This window comes from Telopea speciosissima, chromosome 9 (genome assembly GCF_018873765.1).
Source record: "Telopea speciosissima isolate NSW1024214 ecotype Mountain lineage chromosome 9, Tspe_v1, whole genome shotgun sequence".
NCBI lineage: Eukaryota > Viridiplantae > Streptophyta > Magnoliopsida > Proteales > Proteaceae > Telopea > Telopea speciosissima.
Genome location: NC_057924.1, coordinates 48163447 through 48184220, shown reverse-complemented (window position 1 = coordinate 48184220; position 20774 = coordinate 48163447). Strand labels below are relative to the sequence as shown.

The 20774-nt window shown below is 37.6% G+C and overlaps 1 protein-coding gene across 3 annotated transcripts; it reads right to left on the bottom strand.

The window, feature by feature from the left end:
* Positions 1-1677: 1677 nt before the first annotated feature.
* Positions 1678-11622, bottom strand: LOC122640455 (homeobox-leucine zipper protein HOX32-like). Of its 3 annotated transcripts, XM_043833660.1 has the most exons (18): positions 11234-11621; positions 9661-9820; positions 8655-8770; positions 8471-8561; positions 8257-8352; positions 8068-8181; positions 7916-7999; positions 7135-7290; positions 6969-7043; positions 6477-6583; positions 6199-6391; positions 5199-5387; positions 4887-4967; positions 4403-4537; positions 3990-4315; positions 3136-3247; positions 2535-2684; positions 1678-1940 (listed from the first exon to the last, which is right to left on the bottom strand). In XM_043833660.1, the coding sequence occupies exons 1-18, from the start codon at positions 11437-11439 to the stop codon at positions 1794-1796; spliced, it is 2538 nt and encodes an 845-aa protein (XP_043689595.1). In that variant the 5' UTR covers positions 11440-11621; the 3' UTR covers positions 1678-1793. The 3 variants fall into 3 exon arrangements, 2 of the variants coding, with proteins under 2 accessions (XP_043689595.1, XP_043689596.1); XR_006329662.1 differs by lacking the exon at positions 3136-3247 and having other exon boundaries at positions 1783-1940; positions 11234-11622; XM_043833661.1 differs by lacking the exons at positions 1678-1940; positions 2535-2684 and adding an exon at positions 2764-2811 and having other exon boundaries at positions 3119-3247; positions 11234-11622.
* Positions 11623-20774: the final 9152 nt, after the last annotated feature.

The window sequence follows — 20774 nt, the reverse complement described above, 5'->3', positions numbered from 1 at the left end:
CTCCCTCAAAAGAAAAAGACACAGAAACTGATATATTTTTCACTATTAAAAGATTAAAACACAGGTCCATCAGAAACAGAACACACTCTCTTTAGGAACTAAATCAACTAAACTTAGAGAATCAGTCCAAGTTCCCATCACTTGACATCCCATTCTAGTTGCTTCTTTGAGTCTTTCTCTTGAACCCTGCTTCCCCCTTTCAGCCCATTACAGCCTTCATTGTGGTTATGGCATTTTGTTTCAACTAAAAACAGAATATCAGGTTTAAATTTCCAACAGAAACAGAACACACTCTCTTTAGGAACTAAATCAACTAAACTTAGAGAATCAGTCCAAGTTCCCATCACTTGACATCCCATTATAGTTGCTTCTTTGAGTCTTTCTCTTGAACCCTGCTTCCCCCTTTCAGCCCATTACAGCCTTCATTGTGGTTATGGCATTTTGTTTCAACTAAAAACAGAATATCAGGTTTAAATTTCCAACAATGATAGCTCAAACATTTTTCAATTACGGAGGAATGAATCCCCTGGACATTCCAAGACAAAATTATCATACTGGAAAAAACAAAAATAAAAACAAAAGATAAAATTTCCGGAACCACCAAGGAAGAAAGAACAATTGGCCTGAATCAGTCTGATCCAGCTGATTCTATGCTGTTTGGAGGTGAAAATTGAATCTGGATCGTATCAATTTTCAATTTAACAATTTTTAAAACCTTACTGGGATTTTGTCAAGGTTTTAAAACCCAAAATCAAACACAGGATCGAACTCTATTGAATCTGATTTGAAATTAATCTTCATCGACTTGAATCAAAATCAGTGATCAATAATTAGCCAAAATTAGCTGAATCAAAATCACCTCTTTGATATTTTTTTTTTTTTGAAGGTATAATTTAAAAAACATGTAGATCAACTAATTCCCATTTCTACCAATTCTGAATTGAATTTTAAATCCATGATTTTAGCAAATGCACAAATTGAAGTCTTAATGTATGTTTTGCAGAGGTACTCAGATGATGTCATTGCCCTTGAAAATTTTCCACTGTTCTCTTACATCACTGATCACACACCTATCACTGCTGCTTAAAAGGGTCATTATTTCCGGTTCTATAGTTGGGTCAAGAGTCAGATTCATCATTGATTAGGTTTCTGCAATATACAAAGTGAAAATGCTGGTGACCCAATAGGGATTTCCTTTTTTTTTTTTTTTTTTGGGAAAAGTTTTCCCTTTCAATCTTCAATATCAAGTTCTTAGTCAAATGCCCCTGACCCAGATGACAGATCATGACTGAATACCTGATTTGGACCATTATGGAGTTACTGTTACACATTTATTGACTAGGTATGATGAGGATAAGATAAAATATAACCCATATTATCTTTCCTATAAAATGACCACAAGTGATGAGATCTTGACCTAAATATGACATCAATGAAAATAACAAGAATTGCAGGCTACCCACAATGGCAACAACCCCACCAAGGTGGTTCTGTAGTTGCCATCAGAAACTTAACCATGCCAGATAGATAAAAATCTAACAAAGAAATTATACCAACTTCCCTAGATTTGATTAAAAGGCAAAATCTAAACCATCAAACAAGATATATAAATATACAAGTAAATCATGATGCTAAGGTTCCATGGTAAGAACAATATTTTTTTTGTTTTTGTTAAAGAAGAACAATATCACTTCATATTGTCATAACAAGTAGCTTTCTCAAGCAAAAGATCACAGTAAAAAGAGTTCACTAAGTTCATCCATCTTAGAAGTTTAACTGTTGGTTTGTTTTCATCAAACAAAAGACCAGTTCATGAACATGAAAGCCAGGCAGTGATGTGAATCCTCCTCATTCAAGACCTTCCAAGCAACAGCCTGCTCGTAAGAAACTAGCCTCCCCATGCTAGACACACAGATCCCCGCTGATAGATACGCAAAGCCCTACAACAGAAGTACACAAGTAAAAGCCCTTGATGAAGCTACCAGTTGATGAAATAAAAGCAGTGTAAGAAGAGCAAAATTATAAAAATTAATTGGTTTACCCAAGGGAACTATACTTTTCTCCTGCTCCTAATCATCTGATCACTAAACCTTTTCCAAACTCTTGTTTAATCATACCTCTCTATCATAGGAAACCTAAGACACATCCCACAGGAAAATTTTCTTTTTCAACAATTCAATGTTGACAACCAACAGAGTTTTATAGCAAATAACTTTGTTCTTTTTTCGGATGACGAAGATTTGATTCACAAAGAATCATCTTCCGAAGAGTCATCTTCCGACTCTGAATCAGCTGTCCTTCCCCACAGTACCCCCACTGTTGGTGAAAGTTCCAAGCGTAAGATGGACACTGACCATCTGGACACTGATGAGGATTTCCAACCTCAGACAGGCCAATGCGAATCTTTTGGTCACGACACTGTTTTTTCCACAAATGGGGTCCACAGTCAATTGGATTCGAGGTTGATGTCGGAATCCACACAGCGAGCATTTGACAATTTTATGTATGTGCATCCGAAGAAAATATTGGCTTACCTGTTGCATGATCTTGCAGAACTCAGAGCACAACGCCTTCCGGCCAGCATCATTAAGAATATTGTCAAGCATTATGTCTTGAAGGGCCACGAGTGTTGTCTCAAGCATGTCGAGCCCTGCCTGGTTCGCAAAGGTGAAAACAGGAGATGCCTGGTTTTTTCACTAATCATTTTAGTTACTCCTAATAGAGAAAACTTGATTTTTTGTTTCCTCAAATTGCATTTAAATAACATATTCCACAGGAAATCAAGCTAATTATCCTATCAGGTTAGATAAATAGTAAGGATAGCCTATAGACATAAAACAATTGCAAGAGTGGTGTGAGAACACAAATGCCCCCACACGCATTCTATCATCCACCATTCAGTAGAACTAAGAGCAGAGGAAATCAAAAGCACATTGACAAATTGAAAAATCAATCTGTGAGATGATTGAGATCATGCCAAGTCCCCTCATGTATTTAGTATGGACCCCACAAATAAGGTCCATTTACAAGGTCAATTATCTGAGGAATAGGCAAATCTTTCCCAGTAAGATTCCCAACAAGCAAAATTTTAAGAATTAGGAGTTCAAAGGACATTAAAGAAAGGAAGATAATCACATTTGTCTTCAAAGAACAACACATGATTGCATCAGAATGGTGCCACAGTAGTTTCAAGACAGCATCACCAGCTTGGGAATCAACCCTCAAGAGATCTCCTCCAGTGTGGGACCTGAAAAAATAGGGTCAAAACCTCATGGCAGAAGCAGTACAAGAAAAAACACTGAACAAAATGAGCAAGAAACCACTGATACAGTATAAGATAAAAAAAACTCGGTAACATTCATACACTAAATTTTGAAATAAGTCGCAATCTTTTGGGGAGGTTTGCCACCTTTACATGTAATTTTATGCTTAATAATAAAAAGGTTAAGGGGAAAGGGAAACTTAGGGCAGAGAGCCACTTAGTGCATTTCTCAATATGCAGCAGGAAAAAAGACGGGTCCAGCTGGTGGCATTGGGTTTGGAATTTTTACCACCTCTTAGCACAAGAATCCCAAATGCGGGGAAGGCATGCTTCTAGGCTTCTCATTGTTTTGGTACTAAAGCTTCAAGTATTTCAGTTGGATCCACCTTTTTGCTGTCAAGAATCTGACTTCCGTAAGCCTACAATCCAGAAGCCCAAAAGTCAGCTTCTAAGCTTCTCTTTGTTTTGGCACTAAAGCTTCGAATATTTCTGTTGGATCCAGCTTTTTGCTGTTGAGAATCTGGCTCCCGTAAGCCTATAAGCCAGAAGCCCAAAAACTTACCCAAATGTACCATTAAGTCTTCCTAAGTCTAAAAATTTTGGAAGTCACAACCATTAAAGCATTATAAGTTTATAACTAGGACTATGGATTGGAAACAATTAAGAAAAGGACAGTTTGCAAGGACAAACAAATGAAAACTCAAAGTTCAATGAGCGAGAGACACACCTGTAGCTCCTGCAAATCCATCTGGCCAACGTAAGAGCCTCAGGAGACCCAGGAGGTGGTTTTGGCCCAATGTGGGAGCCCAGACAAGATGGGGCAATAGCCATGGCGACCCTCTGAACAGACCCCACAACACTACGTACATACTGGCGAGCCAGAGCAGCCACATTTTCTCGGAGGTGGTTCTCAAATGTGAACTGGAATTCAATAGTTAATATTGATCTCAGGTTATACTTGTTTGATGAAGTTTCGCCTACAGAACGGGCTCCACCAGGTCCAACTTCCAATGTCGATGCCAAGTCAAGAGTTCTAGTTGCTGCAGGCCCATCCTGCAAATTAAACAAATGTAAAGAGCTCATTAAGAAGAAACACAAGAAAAACAATCCAGATCTGTAAGTTCAGAGATATCACCCAACTGTTTTAAGATCCAGCGGTATGACTCGAAAACCTGATGGGAGCAAAGGAGCATCATCTCCAAAGGATTCATCAATGGGTGCAAAGACAAGCTGAGCACAGGCACCAGCTACATTTTCATTGACTCCACTACACAACTGCCAGACAAGCAAGAAACACATCAAGAAGAGAGATCCTGACATCATGATGAGACCAGGACTACTGCACGGGTAGTTTTTAATCAGCAAACCCCATGAGATATGTCACAAATAACGAATCCCTCTCAAATAGGGTAATGATTTTGAATATCCAATTGGGTCAATTTCAAGAAACATCCAGAGGAAACACATTGGATGGGGTCTCTAATCCAAAAAACATCGTACACCAGTGCAGTGTTTGCAGAAGTAATTGGTGACTACACTGAATCTTAAATTCTCTCTTTCTAGCCATATAGAATCCTACCCAGTAAAAAGGAGCAGAGACAACTTAGACAGCAACAAAGTTCACCTGTAATAGAAACATATCCCGTGACAAAACTGCATCTTCTTGGGAAAACGCATGGCTTTCCAACCGAATAACCTCCAAGAACTACATTAGAAAATTGCCAGTTAGCTTACAGCAATATTAATTAAGAAGATCAGGAATAGAAACACGGGCATGAATTCAGCTTGGGGACCACAGGACTGATCTCATACGCAAAGACATGCTTGAACACATGAATATGACATAACTGAATGCATCTAATAGCAAACACCATATGAATTCACTGAATGCATGCTAGCACGCACTATATCCAAAAGACACAAGAATTGATAGTACCTCTTCATGTTCCACTGTATGGGCCAGAGGTAATATGACCTGGCTACTGGGGAAACCACCTGGCCTCGCTCCAAGAACTGAATAAGGGCTAGCTTTAAGAGATGCAGCAGAATAAGCATCAACTCCACAATCAGCCCATTCAGAACGATGCTCCCTCAAAAAGCAAACAAGTAATGCAGGGGGAACATTCTATAACATAGAGGAACAATAAGAGGCCTTCCATTAGAAATAATTCATGAAAGGACCACTTCAAAGAAAACATCTGCAGGAGGGAGGAAGAATAATAACAGAGAACTGAATAAAAAAATTTTAAAAAGAAATGAAAACCAAGGGGGAGGGAAGCCTGATAACCAGGAAAAAAAGAGAGATGAGGACTTGTGAAATACTCATGGGAGGCCTCAGTGGGCAAAATATCAACAAAATCATGGAAAGAAAATATAAGTGTTTAAAAATTCAATTACTGTTGCACCTCATTATCTTTCTAGGAAATCATACGCAAAATTCTTGGATTTTCAATAGGAAAAGAAAGAAATACTATAAGGATAACTCTAACAGAAGTATCCAATCAAATAAATTAAGTGCAAAAGCTATGAAATCTCAGTAAACTTACAGACTGCCGACCCCATGTAGTTGGGATAAGCTGAGTTGATTAAATTTGCAGACTCAAACTGCAATGACAGATTAAATGATCTTAACTTTTGTAATTCAGTAGAATAGGAAGACTTTGCAATTCATTGGATATTTTTGTAATGAAGAATGCAACCACCTAGAAGAACTGAACCAGACATGATAAGATGCCCATAGACATGCACTAGGATGGAATTAAAAAAGGATTACATAACCACTTTGGTTCAGTCTAAAAGCATAATAAATCACGGGAGAAAATAGCTGAAAACTTATAACAAAACAGAAACTTGTCAATAAAAAGTAAATACTGCTACAATGAAAAAGCCGTCCATTGAAATATGGCAGCTCCAAGTGGTTATTTGAAAAGAACTACCTGCAACAGCATTGATGCCTTCGCACATAGTACCCCACCACCTAAAGTCGAGAACATTGCTGAAGCGTTAACATGGTTGCCAAAAAGTTTGCTTGGAGAGGAGTTTATCATAATGGTGACATCCTCTACACCATCACTGCCCAGAAGCGACCACCCATCATCGGCAAACCCATTAATAGCATCATTAAATCCCCTGAGATCCAGTTTTTAAAATCTTAAGTCACAGTATGGGAAAGAAACCTAATATGCATAATTTAGTTCCATGAAATCAGTCTTACTTGCATAATCTCTGACTAAATGACCGTAATACAGCAGGTTGGTGGCCCCCACCATGTTGAACTTCACCACTGGTCTCCTGTGCAATCTGTCGAATGTGCCGCAATGCCTGCATTTGCAAACAGCCTGATCAACAATTTCACATAACTCCCAAAAAAAGGTGTAACCATTATTTTCATGACAGGAGAAATTCAACCTCTTCTCAGCATATCGTTTTCATTAGCTGCTAGTAACTCAATTTTGGCTTTCAAACAACTGAACAAGTATGAGGATCTAGACCATCAAATTACTATGGCAGGTCAAAATAGTTGCATGAATATAATCTCCATGAGGATACCAACTGAACAAAAGATTCGGATTGACACCAAAGTAGGAGCATACAGTTTTTATTTAGCAAAAGCTTGAACCAAGCATAAGCATAAACTTGCAACCTCCCCAACCCATTAAAAATAGTAAAATAGAAGTGAAAATGATAGTAGCCATAGAGTACTTACAGCAATTGTCATTTTCTGAGCAAGAATTTTGGATGATTCATATAGCGGCCGAAGAACTTCGGGAACACTCCATGCCTAATTCACAAATAAAGGGAACTTAAGTTAACATGTGACCTAGAAAATCAATATCAGAAGGCTGCAGCATTAGTTTGGTCATTAGCCTCACATCCAAGTCAACATGATCAACAATGTGAATTATAGAGCCACCACCCTCACAAGGTCGGATGAGGTAGCCACTGGGAAGCATCTTCGCTCTGACAAAGTTTGGAGAAGATGGCCCATTGGGACCACCAATAGAAGGCGTCAATGATCTCTCACAGACCTACAAATGATTACATTCCATCAAGACCAGACGAAGCCAAGTCAACACCATAAGAATTTCATAACTATTTAACAAAGAAGAATTCATGTGGGGATGTTATTGTCAGTCTAAAAGAGTCGCTTTTGGGTAACTATTCTGGGAACTTTTCTCATGTTTGATTTGATGTGGGTTGCGTATAGCCACATCAACTCTGGTCTAGAACAAGCCATCTAGTCTACAAACACTTCTATGTTAAAACAAACTCAAATCCAGCAACAAAACCAAAATTTTGGACAAGCTTTTCCACAATACCAGGCCAAACTTAACTTGCATATATTAAACAATATGAGAACCACTGCACATGCTCATTTTGTTTTCTTTTTATAAGAAACTACTGCAGTTAAACTGAAGCAGTGAGAAACAAAGTACCTAGTTTTACAACCCTACAACCAAAACAGAAACTTAAAACCAAGGAGAGTTTTCTGGGTGCTGGAACTATATAAAGTTTTACAAATTGCACAAGTTTATATAACAATAAAGTAGCTAGAAATAGTCTGAACTCAGATAACCACCATACTTAACAATCCACTTCCATAACTGGAAAAAATAAAAATGAGAGAAGACAAAAAAGAATAGTATAAGTTACCACAACACTGCCATCTTCTAGACCCGTTGTATATCTCAGCGTCCAAAAGTCACGTGGTGCTGCCAATGTTGTTGGTGCATATGTCTGTGAAAACAAAGATTGTATATAACCTTCATTCCAACATTCAAATAACCTGCACAATTACAACAAACCTGCATATATATAAGCTCTAAAGTCCCTCCATTTCCAGCAGGGATTGTAGTCAAGACATCAAGGCAACGACAATTGCGCAACCAAGATGGACGATCTTTCAGGATCTCGGCGACCTGTAGACAGATGTAACACATCTTACACCAGATCAACAGAAAAATATGGCTAGAAAGAAATTAGAAGAAAAATACCTTTGTGGGCTCTAAGCTAACGAGACCGCAGGCTCGTGCTGCAATCCCACTACAATTGCGGGAAACAGCAACAATTCCTATAGAATCCGGACCAGGCTGTGCAAACACCCAAAGAAAAAAAAAATCAAAACAAGAAAATAACAGAGTATTGTAAACTAGTCTGAATTAACATTAAAGGGATCTGGATCAGGCTGCATAAATTTCATTTTCTTACCTTCATCCCAAGCATTTGGACCCAGTCGACAGCAGTTCCAGTAGCCTTGGAAAGGAACTCTGCCAGGGTCTCTTCTGCTATAGCAAGGAGACTGAGAGCAACAAGACAAAGTTTGTAAGTACCAGTGAACACAACCAGGAATCAAAATAGCTTGTATAAAAGAGTAGTGTTTTGATTCATTCACCCCGCTGGGTTGTTAGCATATCTTTGAGGATGCTGAGGTGTTGGGTTTTGCTGCTGTTGGTGCTGACCACTCATGACCACAGACTCACAGCTTGTGTCTGTGGTCGCCACAGATGCCTGAACACAATTGAATGGCAAATTGAATTGAAGCAGGGTTTGTACACTTTATGACCTTCAACAGATATCCTATGAAAATGAAACAGGATTTGTTTTTGGGTGGATGGAAATTAATTAAGTGCAAAAGCAGAGTACAATGATAAAGCCCAAAGTCTAGACAAATAGGGGGACCCCTATCTAAACAGCAAAACAGCTCATAAAATAATGATAGAAACAGGATTTTTACCATAGAATTAATATCATGATACGATTCACCAAGTACCATCTTCCTTCCTGAAAGAGACAAGTACTTGGCCCTAATGATATGGAATATAGGTAGATGCTCACACTTTTGATAACCTAAGTTTCACTAGAGGTGCCTCAGATTACTCAAATAAGAGCTCTACGTAAAAGTTCAGTGGAAATTCTGAACAATTCGAGAGAGAGAAAGAGAGAGAAGAAGATGAAAAAGAAAATAAGAGAGAATGCAGGAGTCATGTACAAGAACATTACACTTACTATTAGGAAGTATGATTTAATGCTTCATTGGAAAAAGTAAACTTTAACAAGAATACTTAAACAACAGGGCCCAAAGTTCACAAGGAAAACTAAACAAACTATAATAATATTTAGAGCAGAATGCCCAAGGAAACATCTTACTGAAATGAAGAGGCTCCCTCTTGTCAGTGAAAAATTTATGTCATTGATCTAAATCATATTCATAAGAAACATTTAACCAATAAAATACTCAGCAAAGAATAGAAATAGTGGCCTTCAATGCATTTGCAGAAATCCATGCACAGCTATTTGGAATGAGGTTAATTCATTCAGGAGATAGCTTCACTTAGAATGTTAGAAGAACATAAATAATCATCTTATACACTTAACCAGCAAATGAAGGTGGAACTCACGTTCTGCAGTTGCTGCCGCGTGCAACCATTCTCATACACCAAATGGGAGACCTGCTTCTGTAGTCGGTCATTCTCCTCCATCAACAACTTGTTCATAGCTGTCAGCTTCCTGTTTACTGTCTGGAGACGGGATGCTTCTTTTCTTTGCTTTTCACGGCATCTGTTCAGATGATTTTAATGAAAAAAAAATATTCAGGAATGATTTAGAGTACAACCTCATTTCCCAAAAACTTAGTAAAAATAAGCTCAATAAGAGATATAAGCATGAGAAGCAAAATAAAGAGCATAAGAAAAAGTCCCCCCCCCCCCCCCCAAGTCCCTATTTTCTTCCCATTCTCTATGTCAAACAAATGTTTGACCAACTTCATTTATAAAGTATATTTAAGCAAAATCAGAGTTGAATGTGTTTCCGGCCAGCTCCCCTGAATTATTAAGACCTAACAAACTTCATTTTCAGGGGAGGAAGAGAAATTTGAAACCTGAAACTGAGGCCTCACACTTCCACATCAATCGATAAAAATAGATACATAAATGAAAGAAGAGAAAGAAACCAAGAAACATCCCAAGAATAAATTTTAGTAGATACAATCTTCCTACTGCCGGAAAAACCAGATAAAATAAACAAACTGTCCTCTTAAGAAAAAAAAAACAAAATATTTGAAACAAATGACACTTAAATCACATTATACTTCTTTCAATACAAATTGGTCTTCAAAAATGAAAAAGATATCTTTAGGATAGGAAAACGGGGCCCCCATTAATTAATGTACATTAATGAGGTTCTTTTTTCAGTTCAGCACCACGCTTGCTACCAAGGCAAAAAATTGAAACCTTCATTCCCATTCTTTTATTCCCCACACAACCCAAAAGTAGTCTAACCATTAAAAGATGTAAACAAAAATTGGGAGAAAGAATGCTGCCAAATATCATCATTTCCTTCAGAAGCAATGTAAGTATGTACGATACTAAACAAATTCCGGCCAAAAACCTCTTTCTTATCCCGGAATCCAACAAAGTTAATGAGTAAAACAGAAGCAAGTCATCGAGAACACAAAATTTCAACAAAATGAAGTCCAACTCAAGAATGCTATGTTTTAAGAACCCACATGACAGTACACCAACTTCGTTTTTCTCTGATTCACAAACATTGAAGTGAACAGCAGAGAACCCACAACCCGAAAAAGTCAGATGGAAAATAAAAAAAAATTAACCCCCACACCCCCCCAAAAAAATAAAAAAAACTCATTTTACTTTTCTTCTATTTGAATGAACTAAACATAGCACCCCAACGCTTAATAGAAAAAAGAAAACGAGCCCACTTTGGTGCTAGAAAAGAAATGAAGCTCATGAGAGTAGTAAAAAACTCCAACAAAAACCAGAAACAAATCAGCAACACCCATCTTCTCATAATATCTCATTCTGTTCCAGTCCAAATGCTGAACAAGCACTTTCAAATGGATGAGAAAACTGAACTAACTCCCCTAATCGCATTTTCTTTCCCTTCCAAATAAAAATAAAGGATGAAATGAAGTGGAGAAAGAACAAAAATAACTCATATGCCTGTGCATCCTACCTCCGATTTTGAAACCAAACTTTGATCTGCTTGGACTCAATGTTGGAGAGTATAGGACAATCTCTAATTATTTGCTGCCTCTTCATGGAGCTCGGCTTGGAGCATTCGGAGTAGACCCTCTCCAAAGCCTCAACCTGCTCAGGCGTATACCTTACATACTTGCTGATGTCCATCTGCTTAGACTCCTTATGTATCAAGAGCGCCATATTTATCCAACCAACAAAAACCCAGAAACCAAAGCAGAGCAGAGCAAAGGAAGATTGAAACAGGGGCACAAGGGACAATAACTAGAGACTTGGGCACTCTCAATGAGCACTGAAACGACGCTTTGAGGTCCTCTTAGGCAGGCTCTCTCCTCCAAGAGAGCCTCTCATCAGAAACTCTCAACAACCCAGAAACACCCATTTGAGAACAAGAAGAATCAGATAAATAGTGGTCCTATCTTGCACACCCATCTTGAGATAATACACCCTGAGGAAGCGAAATGGAGGATAAACTGAAAAAACAGAGGTGTGACTAAAACAAACCAACCCAGAGACAAAGGAGGACAGAGAGAGAGAAAGTGAACAGAGATAAAAAACGAAATAACACAAAAGAATAGCAAATACAGACCAGGTGGTAACTGGCGATTAGCTTTTCCTGGGTTTTACTGAAAAACCTTCCTCTCTCACTCAAAAAGAACGATATGTGCAGCTCTCATTTTTCCTGGGTTTTTGACAAATGGGTAGGGGTATCTATTGGCCGTTCCTGCAAAGGAAAATGTACAGGTTCTTTATGTCTCAACTCTCAACAGATTCATTGATGCAAAGCTTATGGTGCCAGTATGCATTGCATGCATGTGTCATGGGCTTATGGCTTATGCACATACGACATTTGGAGGGCATGCCTGGGACATTAGCCGGCAACCACTGCTCTCTCGCTGTATAAAAGAAAATTAATTAATGATTTTAACAGTATCTCTGTTTGTTTTTGCACAGATGGAGAGAGTGAAAGAGGCATTTTTGGACGGGGAAATGGACCATCGGAAATTATTTCTCGATGATACTCATCCACAGTGCCACGCTGGAGGTTTACGTGGCTAGATCCGGACTGTAACATGATGGCTCTTTGCTGTACAGAAAACGGAGAACCGTTACAATTTACAATGGTTAGTCCCAAGAGTTCGGACTCCGGATCATGGTTCTAAGTATCAGTATCGTATCAGGCGATACGTACTGGTTTGGCTAGTCAGTTATATCAATACTGTGTCGATACTAGGAGTGCAAGTTTGGCCCTGTCCGCCCTAGCCCGCCCTGAGCCCAAATAAGGTCTAGGCTGAGATATTGGAAATTTCTGGCCCTAAGTCAGGGTTGGGTCGGGTTAGGATTGAGGCTTCGGGCTAAGCTTGGTCTGGCCCGGCCCAACCCTGATTTAAGTTATACTACAAAATATATGTTGATATAATATATAGATTATAAACTTTAAATATCACCCACATTTTTTATATAATATATTATATATGAAGACAATAAGTGATATAATACATTTTATTATAATGTTATTTTATGTAAAGTTGATAATGTTCTCCCCGGTCAATTCCAGCCCATGCATTTCTTCCCCCCTCCCCATGATCAAGGCCAATCATCTCGGCCCAATCCTGAGAGCGGGTCAGGGTTGGATTTTTCTAGCCCTGAGTCAGGGTTAGGTTGGGCCTAGGCCTAGCTAAGGAAACTTAGGGTTGGACTAGGGTTCTATAAAACCCAGCCCAACCCAACCCTGTTGCAACCCTAGTCAATACCGTATCGGTAACACGGTACGGACAAGGGGTAAATTGGTCAGAAAAGTCATTTTTTAACGAAATTCAAGGGTAATTTTACCCGTCACAGCCGATCCAGGCCAATACTGTAACGGTATTATATCGATTTTGCGTGTTGCTGATACCCGTTTCGATACCATGCACTAAAACCATGTCCCGGATCCTTCCCCTGGAGAGGAAGTGAGGACTACTCTCCAATGATGATATTTGCCCGCCGCATGACCCATCTTCTTCCCAATATAAGGATGTAAATGGATAGCCAAAAATTCGAGTGTCCGATCCATGTTTGAATCCAGAATTTTGTTTTCCGAAAATTATCTAAATCTGTCCGAAAGGTAATAGGATTTGGATTCGGATAGTTCCATTTCGGATCGGATAATATCTAGATAATTTACTATCTTATTGTAAAATGTGATTGGTTTAATATTTTTGTAAAAAAATATGATATATTACTATATTACTCTTATTATAAATACTTTTATAATGATATTTTGTTAATCGAAGTTGGTAATTGGTATCGGAATCAGAAATTCGTAATCGATATAGGTCAGATTCATTTACTAATCGGATAATATCCGGATATCTGATAAACTTCCGAATTCAGATATGATATTAGTTTTTTAATTCTAGTGGATATCGGATTGGATAAGGATATGTCATTCACTAAACGGATTTGAATTCAGATAGTAATAAATCTGAGCCGAATCTGATCCGTTTACATCCCTAGTTCCCATGAATCCCTTCATTGCTTCATTCAATATATTTTATGGGTAAGAGTCTCAATGAGGGAGCATGGTCCTTATGTGTGTGGGGCCAATGGGACCATGTGCGTGGCAGCATCAATGGGGCAATCATTACCACCTTTCATGGGGGTGGGGTGGTCATCTCACCCCTGTATCTGAGCATAGTGGGTACACTCCCTGGCCACAAAGAACATTTCTCCATATTTTATTTTTTCTCTTTAATCCTGTCGTGGGAATTGAAGAATACAATATTTATTAATAAATACAGGACTATGTGTTTCTCTCTTTATCTTATATTTTATATTTGGAAAAAAGAACATTAATCAGTTGTGTGGTTAGCATGGTTTCTCCACCTAAACACAATCAATGTCTTTGTGAGTGAAAAGAGCGTTCAACCCCAACGAAAATCGCATCTAAACCAATGCTTATATGCGAACTTTCATTGGTTAATGGACTAAGATCAATAAAAATAAAAATATTTGGGATTCAAAAAAATTAATGCACATGTTATATATATATATTTTAAAATATTAGAAATTTGAGAATATTTATAGGAATTCTTTTACCCAAAACAACGTATTCTTACTAAGGGTGTCAAAACCTAGCCCAAACCGCTAAGACCAACTGAAACTGACCAAAAAACACTCAGACCGAACCAAACTGATCCTTATCAGATTGGTTTTGGACTGGGGTATGATGGAACCAACTGAAAATCAGACCACATCAAACCGACCGATATCCAAATCAAAAATCGAACTGAATGAAATCGATAAAAAATCATTGAATATAAGGTTATGATTAGGTGAATTGATTATCCATTGATTTCAATATTAGTGAGAAAATTCTGGTTGTAAGGGGAATATTACAAATCATTGATTATGAGGTTATGAATAGGAAAATTGATTTATAACAATGCTTCCATTGATCTCCTTGTTCACTATATTAGTTGGACAGTAAGTGAATGATTTGATAGTAGGGTTCATTTTGTGATTTCAATATTAATTATCTTCTTAGTCACTAGTTATTCGTTCGTTTCAATAACTGGAATGAGTTGAAAAACAATACAACTAGAATCATTTATTGCTTGATATCCAGTTTAAAATCCTAGGTAAATATTGAAGGGTTCCTCCACCTAGAGAGTACATAAGAAGTATATCATTTTTTGATTTCTACAATATTAATTATCTTCTTAGTGACTATTTTTAATTTTTTTCTTTTGAGCCAAAAAGGGTTCCAAGTTGTTCATAAGAGCACATAGATGGGATATCCAATTACATACCCCCCCCCCAAGTTTCATTGTGTAGACACCATATTTTGACACATTAGAAATATGTCTTGGCAATGATGATCAAGGTTCATGTTAGATATCTGAGATCAAAACAAAGAGAGAACGGTGAGGCTGTCTGAGTCGAACGAGAACGCTTTGTCCTTAAGACAGTATTTGCACCCTTACTTCTGCACTGGGTTATAGCAAATCTGCCTCCCAAGATAAAATAGGCCTGGACTTGATTACTGTTTTGCAGAGATAATAATCAACTTGAAACTAACAAAGAAAAATGTTATATTTGACTGACAGATTTCGTGGGCTATTTATAGACCCACAAAGCTGTTCGGATGGGTCACATCCATTGGCTCATATGGCTATTCTGATGGGTCATGACTATTGGCTTTCATGGCTGGGCTCCAGCTAAAGGGCTCAACATTTGTGCCAAGGGTTACACCCCCTTTGATCAGACATCAATCCAACAGACTGTTGATTCCAAAAAGAATAAGGCGCCTAATAGTGACGATGCGCATATGCAAAGTGCAAAGTGCGTCACATTACACCTCACATACGCGTGCACACTTGGGCGGTCACTGTCCTCGGCTCGCAAGTGCACCGTTTAATCATTTCTAAACATAACATGTGATAATAGATCACAAACATCTATAAGCCAAATGATTTACTTCACAACCGATGTAGGACTAAAGTCTCACACAAATATTTAAAAAATTCCAACAATTTTCCTCAATTTTTAAAATAATTGAGTCTCAATCTATAACCTCTCTGTACCTTTAAAATATACTTACATAAAGGTGTCTTTCGACTTGAACCTTCATATTGTCAGAATACAACAGTACTTGTTAAAATCAAAATAATCGTAGCCTTAAACTTAGAATTTTATAGCAACAAAATTAATATATTAGACATATAATTACTTGAACATAGTTTACCCGCACATTTATGGCTTTGTGCTTTCATCTTAGGTTTTTCATAAGCACCTTAGAGACAAGCTTTGAATCTCACAGAAACGGCCCCACTTCCTGCACTTATATAGGTGAATCTAATAAAATGTAAATGTATGTGTAGACACTGAATTTTGTCACCCCCCGGCGATGATGACAACAGGACACGGACAAACATCGGTATCTCTCTCAAGAAGGACTCTTGTCCCTACATCTAAACCAAATCACCCTAACATCCCTAAAATGACTTATAAGACCCTTTTACCAAATGCTGAAGGAGGTACTGCTCACCCTCCCCCGCCATGACGGTCCCGCTAGCCGATTAGCGGGTTGTGGGGGTCTAGGGGGGTAGTGGAGCCCCCCGACAGAAAATTTTCTGAAGAGTCAGAAGGGAGCCAAAAACCCAAAAAAAAGGGAAAAATGGCACTGCGCCCTAACGACGCCGTGGACTCCTTCCCACGGCGCCGTGGGCTCCTTCCATGGCGCCGTAGGTTCCTTCCCACAGCACCGTGGGGATGTGTACCGAATTTCCACGGCGCCACGAGGGGGTGTGACATCAGCCTGCTGACGTCACCCACGGCGTCGTGGAAAAGTCCCCCACGGCGCCGTGGAGGACTTATCTAGCCAGGAGAGAGAGGGGACCCCTCCCTATAAATAGGAGAGTCCCCCTACCCCAAAAGACAAGCTTTTCTCGGGTAAGGAGACCCTCCAGGGCTTGTTTTGTCTCCCTTTTCGCCCTCTTTTCCTCCGTCTTTTCCTCGTGAGTATGTGAGTGAGTGGAGTTCTTCAACGTGGGTAGATCCTTCGGTTACCCATCCAAGCATAGAGCGATTCTGCTCTTGGATATTGTTATCCCGTCAGTGTACGGATAACGAAAAACCCCCTTTACAGCCGTTATTCTGTCTGTATACAGATAACGAGAATCTCTTATATAGCCGTTACTCTGCCCGAAGTCTGAGTGACAAAACTCATCTCGTATAGCCTCATTCTGTCTGACAAGAGAGAGACAAGCCGATCGTCCGTCTCCACCTAAGCCGTGGGACATCACATATTTCACCCTCGGTGCGCTTTCATTTATTTCTTGCATTTCTAGACAGGTATCTGTCTCTTTCCCTTTCATTATTTTTGGCATAATGTAGACAATTAAAGCAACTCGTTTAGTGTACATAATAAATGATTTTCTCTTCCTTTGTCAAGATTAGTGTATCATAATTTAGCCTTACATGTTAGTATAAGATATATTATCAAGGGAGAATATTCAAAAACCAGCATCTAGTAGAAAGACCGATTTATTCGAGAGAGGTGGGTGCCTAACACCTTCCCACCCTCGTAACCTGACTACTTACCCTGAATCTCTAACCAGACCATATGGAATCACGTAGCCCTTTCCGCTAACCCCGGATGGGGCTACACCCATTGGGTCCTAAGCCCTAATCCTAGGTGGTGACTCCATTTCTTTATAAAGCATGATCCCAATCCCCATGATGATATATCGGAATGATATGCTGTTATTCATCGAAGCCAATCTTTGTCGCCATAAGGCTGAGGAACCCTCGTCCCGAGGACCACGGTACTTACAGTATGACTTGCATTTTCTATAGGACATAGATTCATTAAAGGATTGATCTTATCCTCTGCCAATTTCTCCATACAAACATGCACTACCTTGAGATGACAAGAGATTCTATCTTTACTAGTTAAGTGCATAATTGGTTATTACTATAAATGTTTTTCCATTGAACTAGTTGACTAGATGTTGGTCTAGTGTCTAGTTGATTTTCATTTGTAGGTTACCTCTCATTTAAAAGCTTTAAAATCATCTCCCTGAAAGTCTTCCATATCACATCCCTACCTAGGCTAATTATAAAGGGATCAACCAAATTTTTCTTTGAATTTACATAACTAATAGTCACAACTCCTTTGACGAGTTGTTCTCTTACATAGCTATGTCTTAAACTGATATACCTTGACTTTCCATTGTAAACTTTATTATAAGCCCGTGATAATGTTGCTTCATTATCACAAGATATTGAAATAGTAGACATTGACTTAGGTCATAGAGGTATCACTATTAATAGGTCCCTAAACCATTCTGCTTCCTTTACTGCTATTGCTAAAGCAATAAATTCAGACTCCATGGTTGAGTGTGAAACCACAGTTTATTTCTTAAATCCTCAAGAAATTGAACCTCCACCCAAGATAAATATCCAACTACTTGCTATTCACCAAAAAAAAAAAAAAAATTCAATCACTTGTGAACTTTGATTCATCAGATCATGTAATCCAATTTGCATTCATGTATCCTTCTAGCATTGCAAAAAAATCTTTATAGCTTAATGCATAATTCATTGTGCCCTTTAAGTACTTAAGTACTCTAGAAACTGCATTTCAATGAATTTGTCTAGGGTTATGAGTAAACCTACTCAAAACACCAACTACAAAAGTTATATCAAGACGAGTGCACTGCATGACATACATTAAGCTGCTAATGATACTACAAAAGTTATATCAATACAATGCTTGAATTAGTATCATAGATTAACATATCATCAACATATAGACAAATTATAACATCATGTCTATTTTTTAATTTAAAATAAGCACACTTATAGATTCATTTATTCTAAATCCATTTGCTACAACCTTTTGGTCAAATTTATCATGTCATTGCTTATAATTAGGGACTTGTTTTAGGCCATATAAAGATTTTACTAGTTTACAAACTTTATTTTCTTGGCCTTTCAAAACAAACCTTTCAGGTTGTTACATGTAAACTTCTTCTTCTAAATCTACATTTAGAAAAACAGTTTTAACATTCATTTGGTATATAACAAGTTTATTAATTGATGCTAAAGCAATTAATAATCTAATTGTACTAATTCTAGCAACTGAAGCATATATATCAAAATAATCAATACATTTCTTTTGTTTAAAACCCTCTGCTACAAGCCTAGTTTTAAACTTATCAATGGTTCCATCAGCTTTAAATTTTCGCTTAAAGATCTATTTACAATCAATAGGTTTAAATCGAGAAGGTAAATCTGTTAAAACCCATGTTTTATTTTCCATTATAGAATCCATTTCGTCATTTATAGTTTCTTGCCAAGAGGCAGAATCTTGAAAATTCATGGCTTCTCGAAAGGTCAATGGATTATGTTCAACATTATATACACAAGAATTTGTGACTTCATTTCTATTTTCTTCTACCAAGAATTGATAGAAATCTGAACCAAAGGATTTTTCAACTCTAACTCTTTTACTTCTTCTTGGTTCAACACTCTCATTATTTTCAGTTTGATTGAACATCTTAATCCTCCTTGTTTGTATCTTGATTCTTTCGTTTCCTAGAAAATGAATCTTCAAAGAACTCAGCATCTCTAGATTTTAAAATAGTATTTTGACTAACAATCTCTATAGATTCCACCGTTAAAAATCTATAGGTTTTACTATGTTGGGTATAGCCAATGAAAATACATTCAATTGCCTTTTCACTTAATTGAGGTCTTTTAGGATCAGTTAATCTTACTAATGCTCTACATCCCCATACTTTGAGATACCCACGAGAAGGTTTTCTCTTCATCTAATGTTCATAGGAAGTGATATTAGTCTTTTTATGGGGTATACGATTAAGTATATGACAAACAGTCATTAATGCTTCTCTCCATAAATTCTTAGGTAAGTCTGAAGTAAATAAAAGGGCATTCACCATTTCTGTTAGAGTCCTATTTTTCCTTTCTGTTACTCCATTTTGTTGAGGACTATAGGACGTTGTTGTTTGATGGATAATTCTATAAATTTCACAGAAATCATCAGTAGAGAAGTATTCCCTTCATCTATCAGTTCATAAGGTTTTAATCTTACAACCTAATTGATTTTCCATTTCGACTTTGTAGATTTTGAATTTCTCCAAAGCCTCGTCTTTAGTCCTTAATAGGTACACATATGTATATCTTGAACAGTCATCTATAAAAGTGATGAAATATATTTTACCACCTCTAGTTAGAATATCGTCTAACTCACACAAGTCAGAATGTACCAATTCTAAGAGTTGTGTATTCATTTATACTTTCTTAAAGGATTTCCTATCAATTTTAGACTTAATACATATAGAAATTTATCATGACTAGAAGAAGTGCATTCCGATATTAAGTTTAATTTAATCATATTTCTCATACACTTATAATTAACATGCCCAAGTCTAGAATGTCATATATCAAAAGTAGAAACTTTTTTTTTTTTTGATAAAATATATCAAAAGTAGAAACAATGTAAGCAGAAGATGGATTTTCATTAATCATATTAAACTTATACATCCCATTTGATACATATCCTTTCCCAACATAAATTCTCCCTTTGGACACAATGATCTTCCCTAACTAAAATAGGATTTTAAATCCATGTTTGTCAAGCAAGCTTACAGAAATTAGATTCTTCCTAATATCAGGAACATGAAGTACATCATTCAAAGTAAGCTTCTTTTTTTATATGAGATTCAGAACCACTGTGCCTTTTCCTATGACCTTAGCAGTTGAAGAATTTTTCATAAAGAGATCTTGTCCATCTGCTATAGGTTCATAAATCTTGAACAAGTTTTTATTCTTGACAATATGTTTGGTTGCACCGGAATCTATCCACCATTCCTCATCATCACCAACTGTGTATGTTTCAGATATCATAGTAACCAAATCATCATTGTCAACCATGTGTCCTTTTGTTGCATCTCCTTGGGATAAACTCTACACTATTTCTTAAAATGATCGATTTTTTCGCATTTCCT

Excerpts from the sequence above, each read along its gene's own strand:
- LOC122640455 (XM_043833660.1), bottom strand. The coding sequence starts at position 11,439 with ATGGCGCTCTTGATACATAAGGAGTCTAAGCAGATGGACATCAGCAAG. Across the intron at positions 8,771-9,660 it reads CGCGGCAGCAACTGCAGAAC|GCATCTGTGGCGACCACAGA; the intron begins GTGAGTTCCACC and ends AATTGTGTTCAG. Across the intron at positions 2,685-3,135 it reads GTTGTTCTTTGAAGACAAAT|GCATCTCCTGTTTTCACCTT; the intron begins GTGATTATCTTC and ends TGAAAAAACCAG.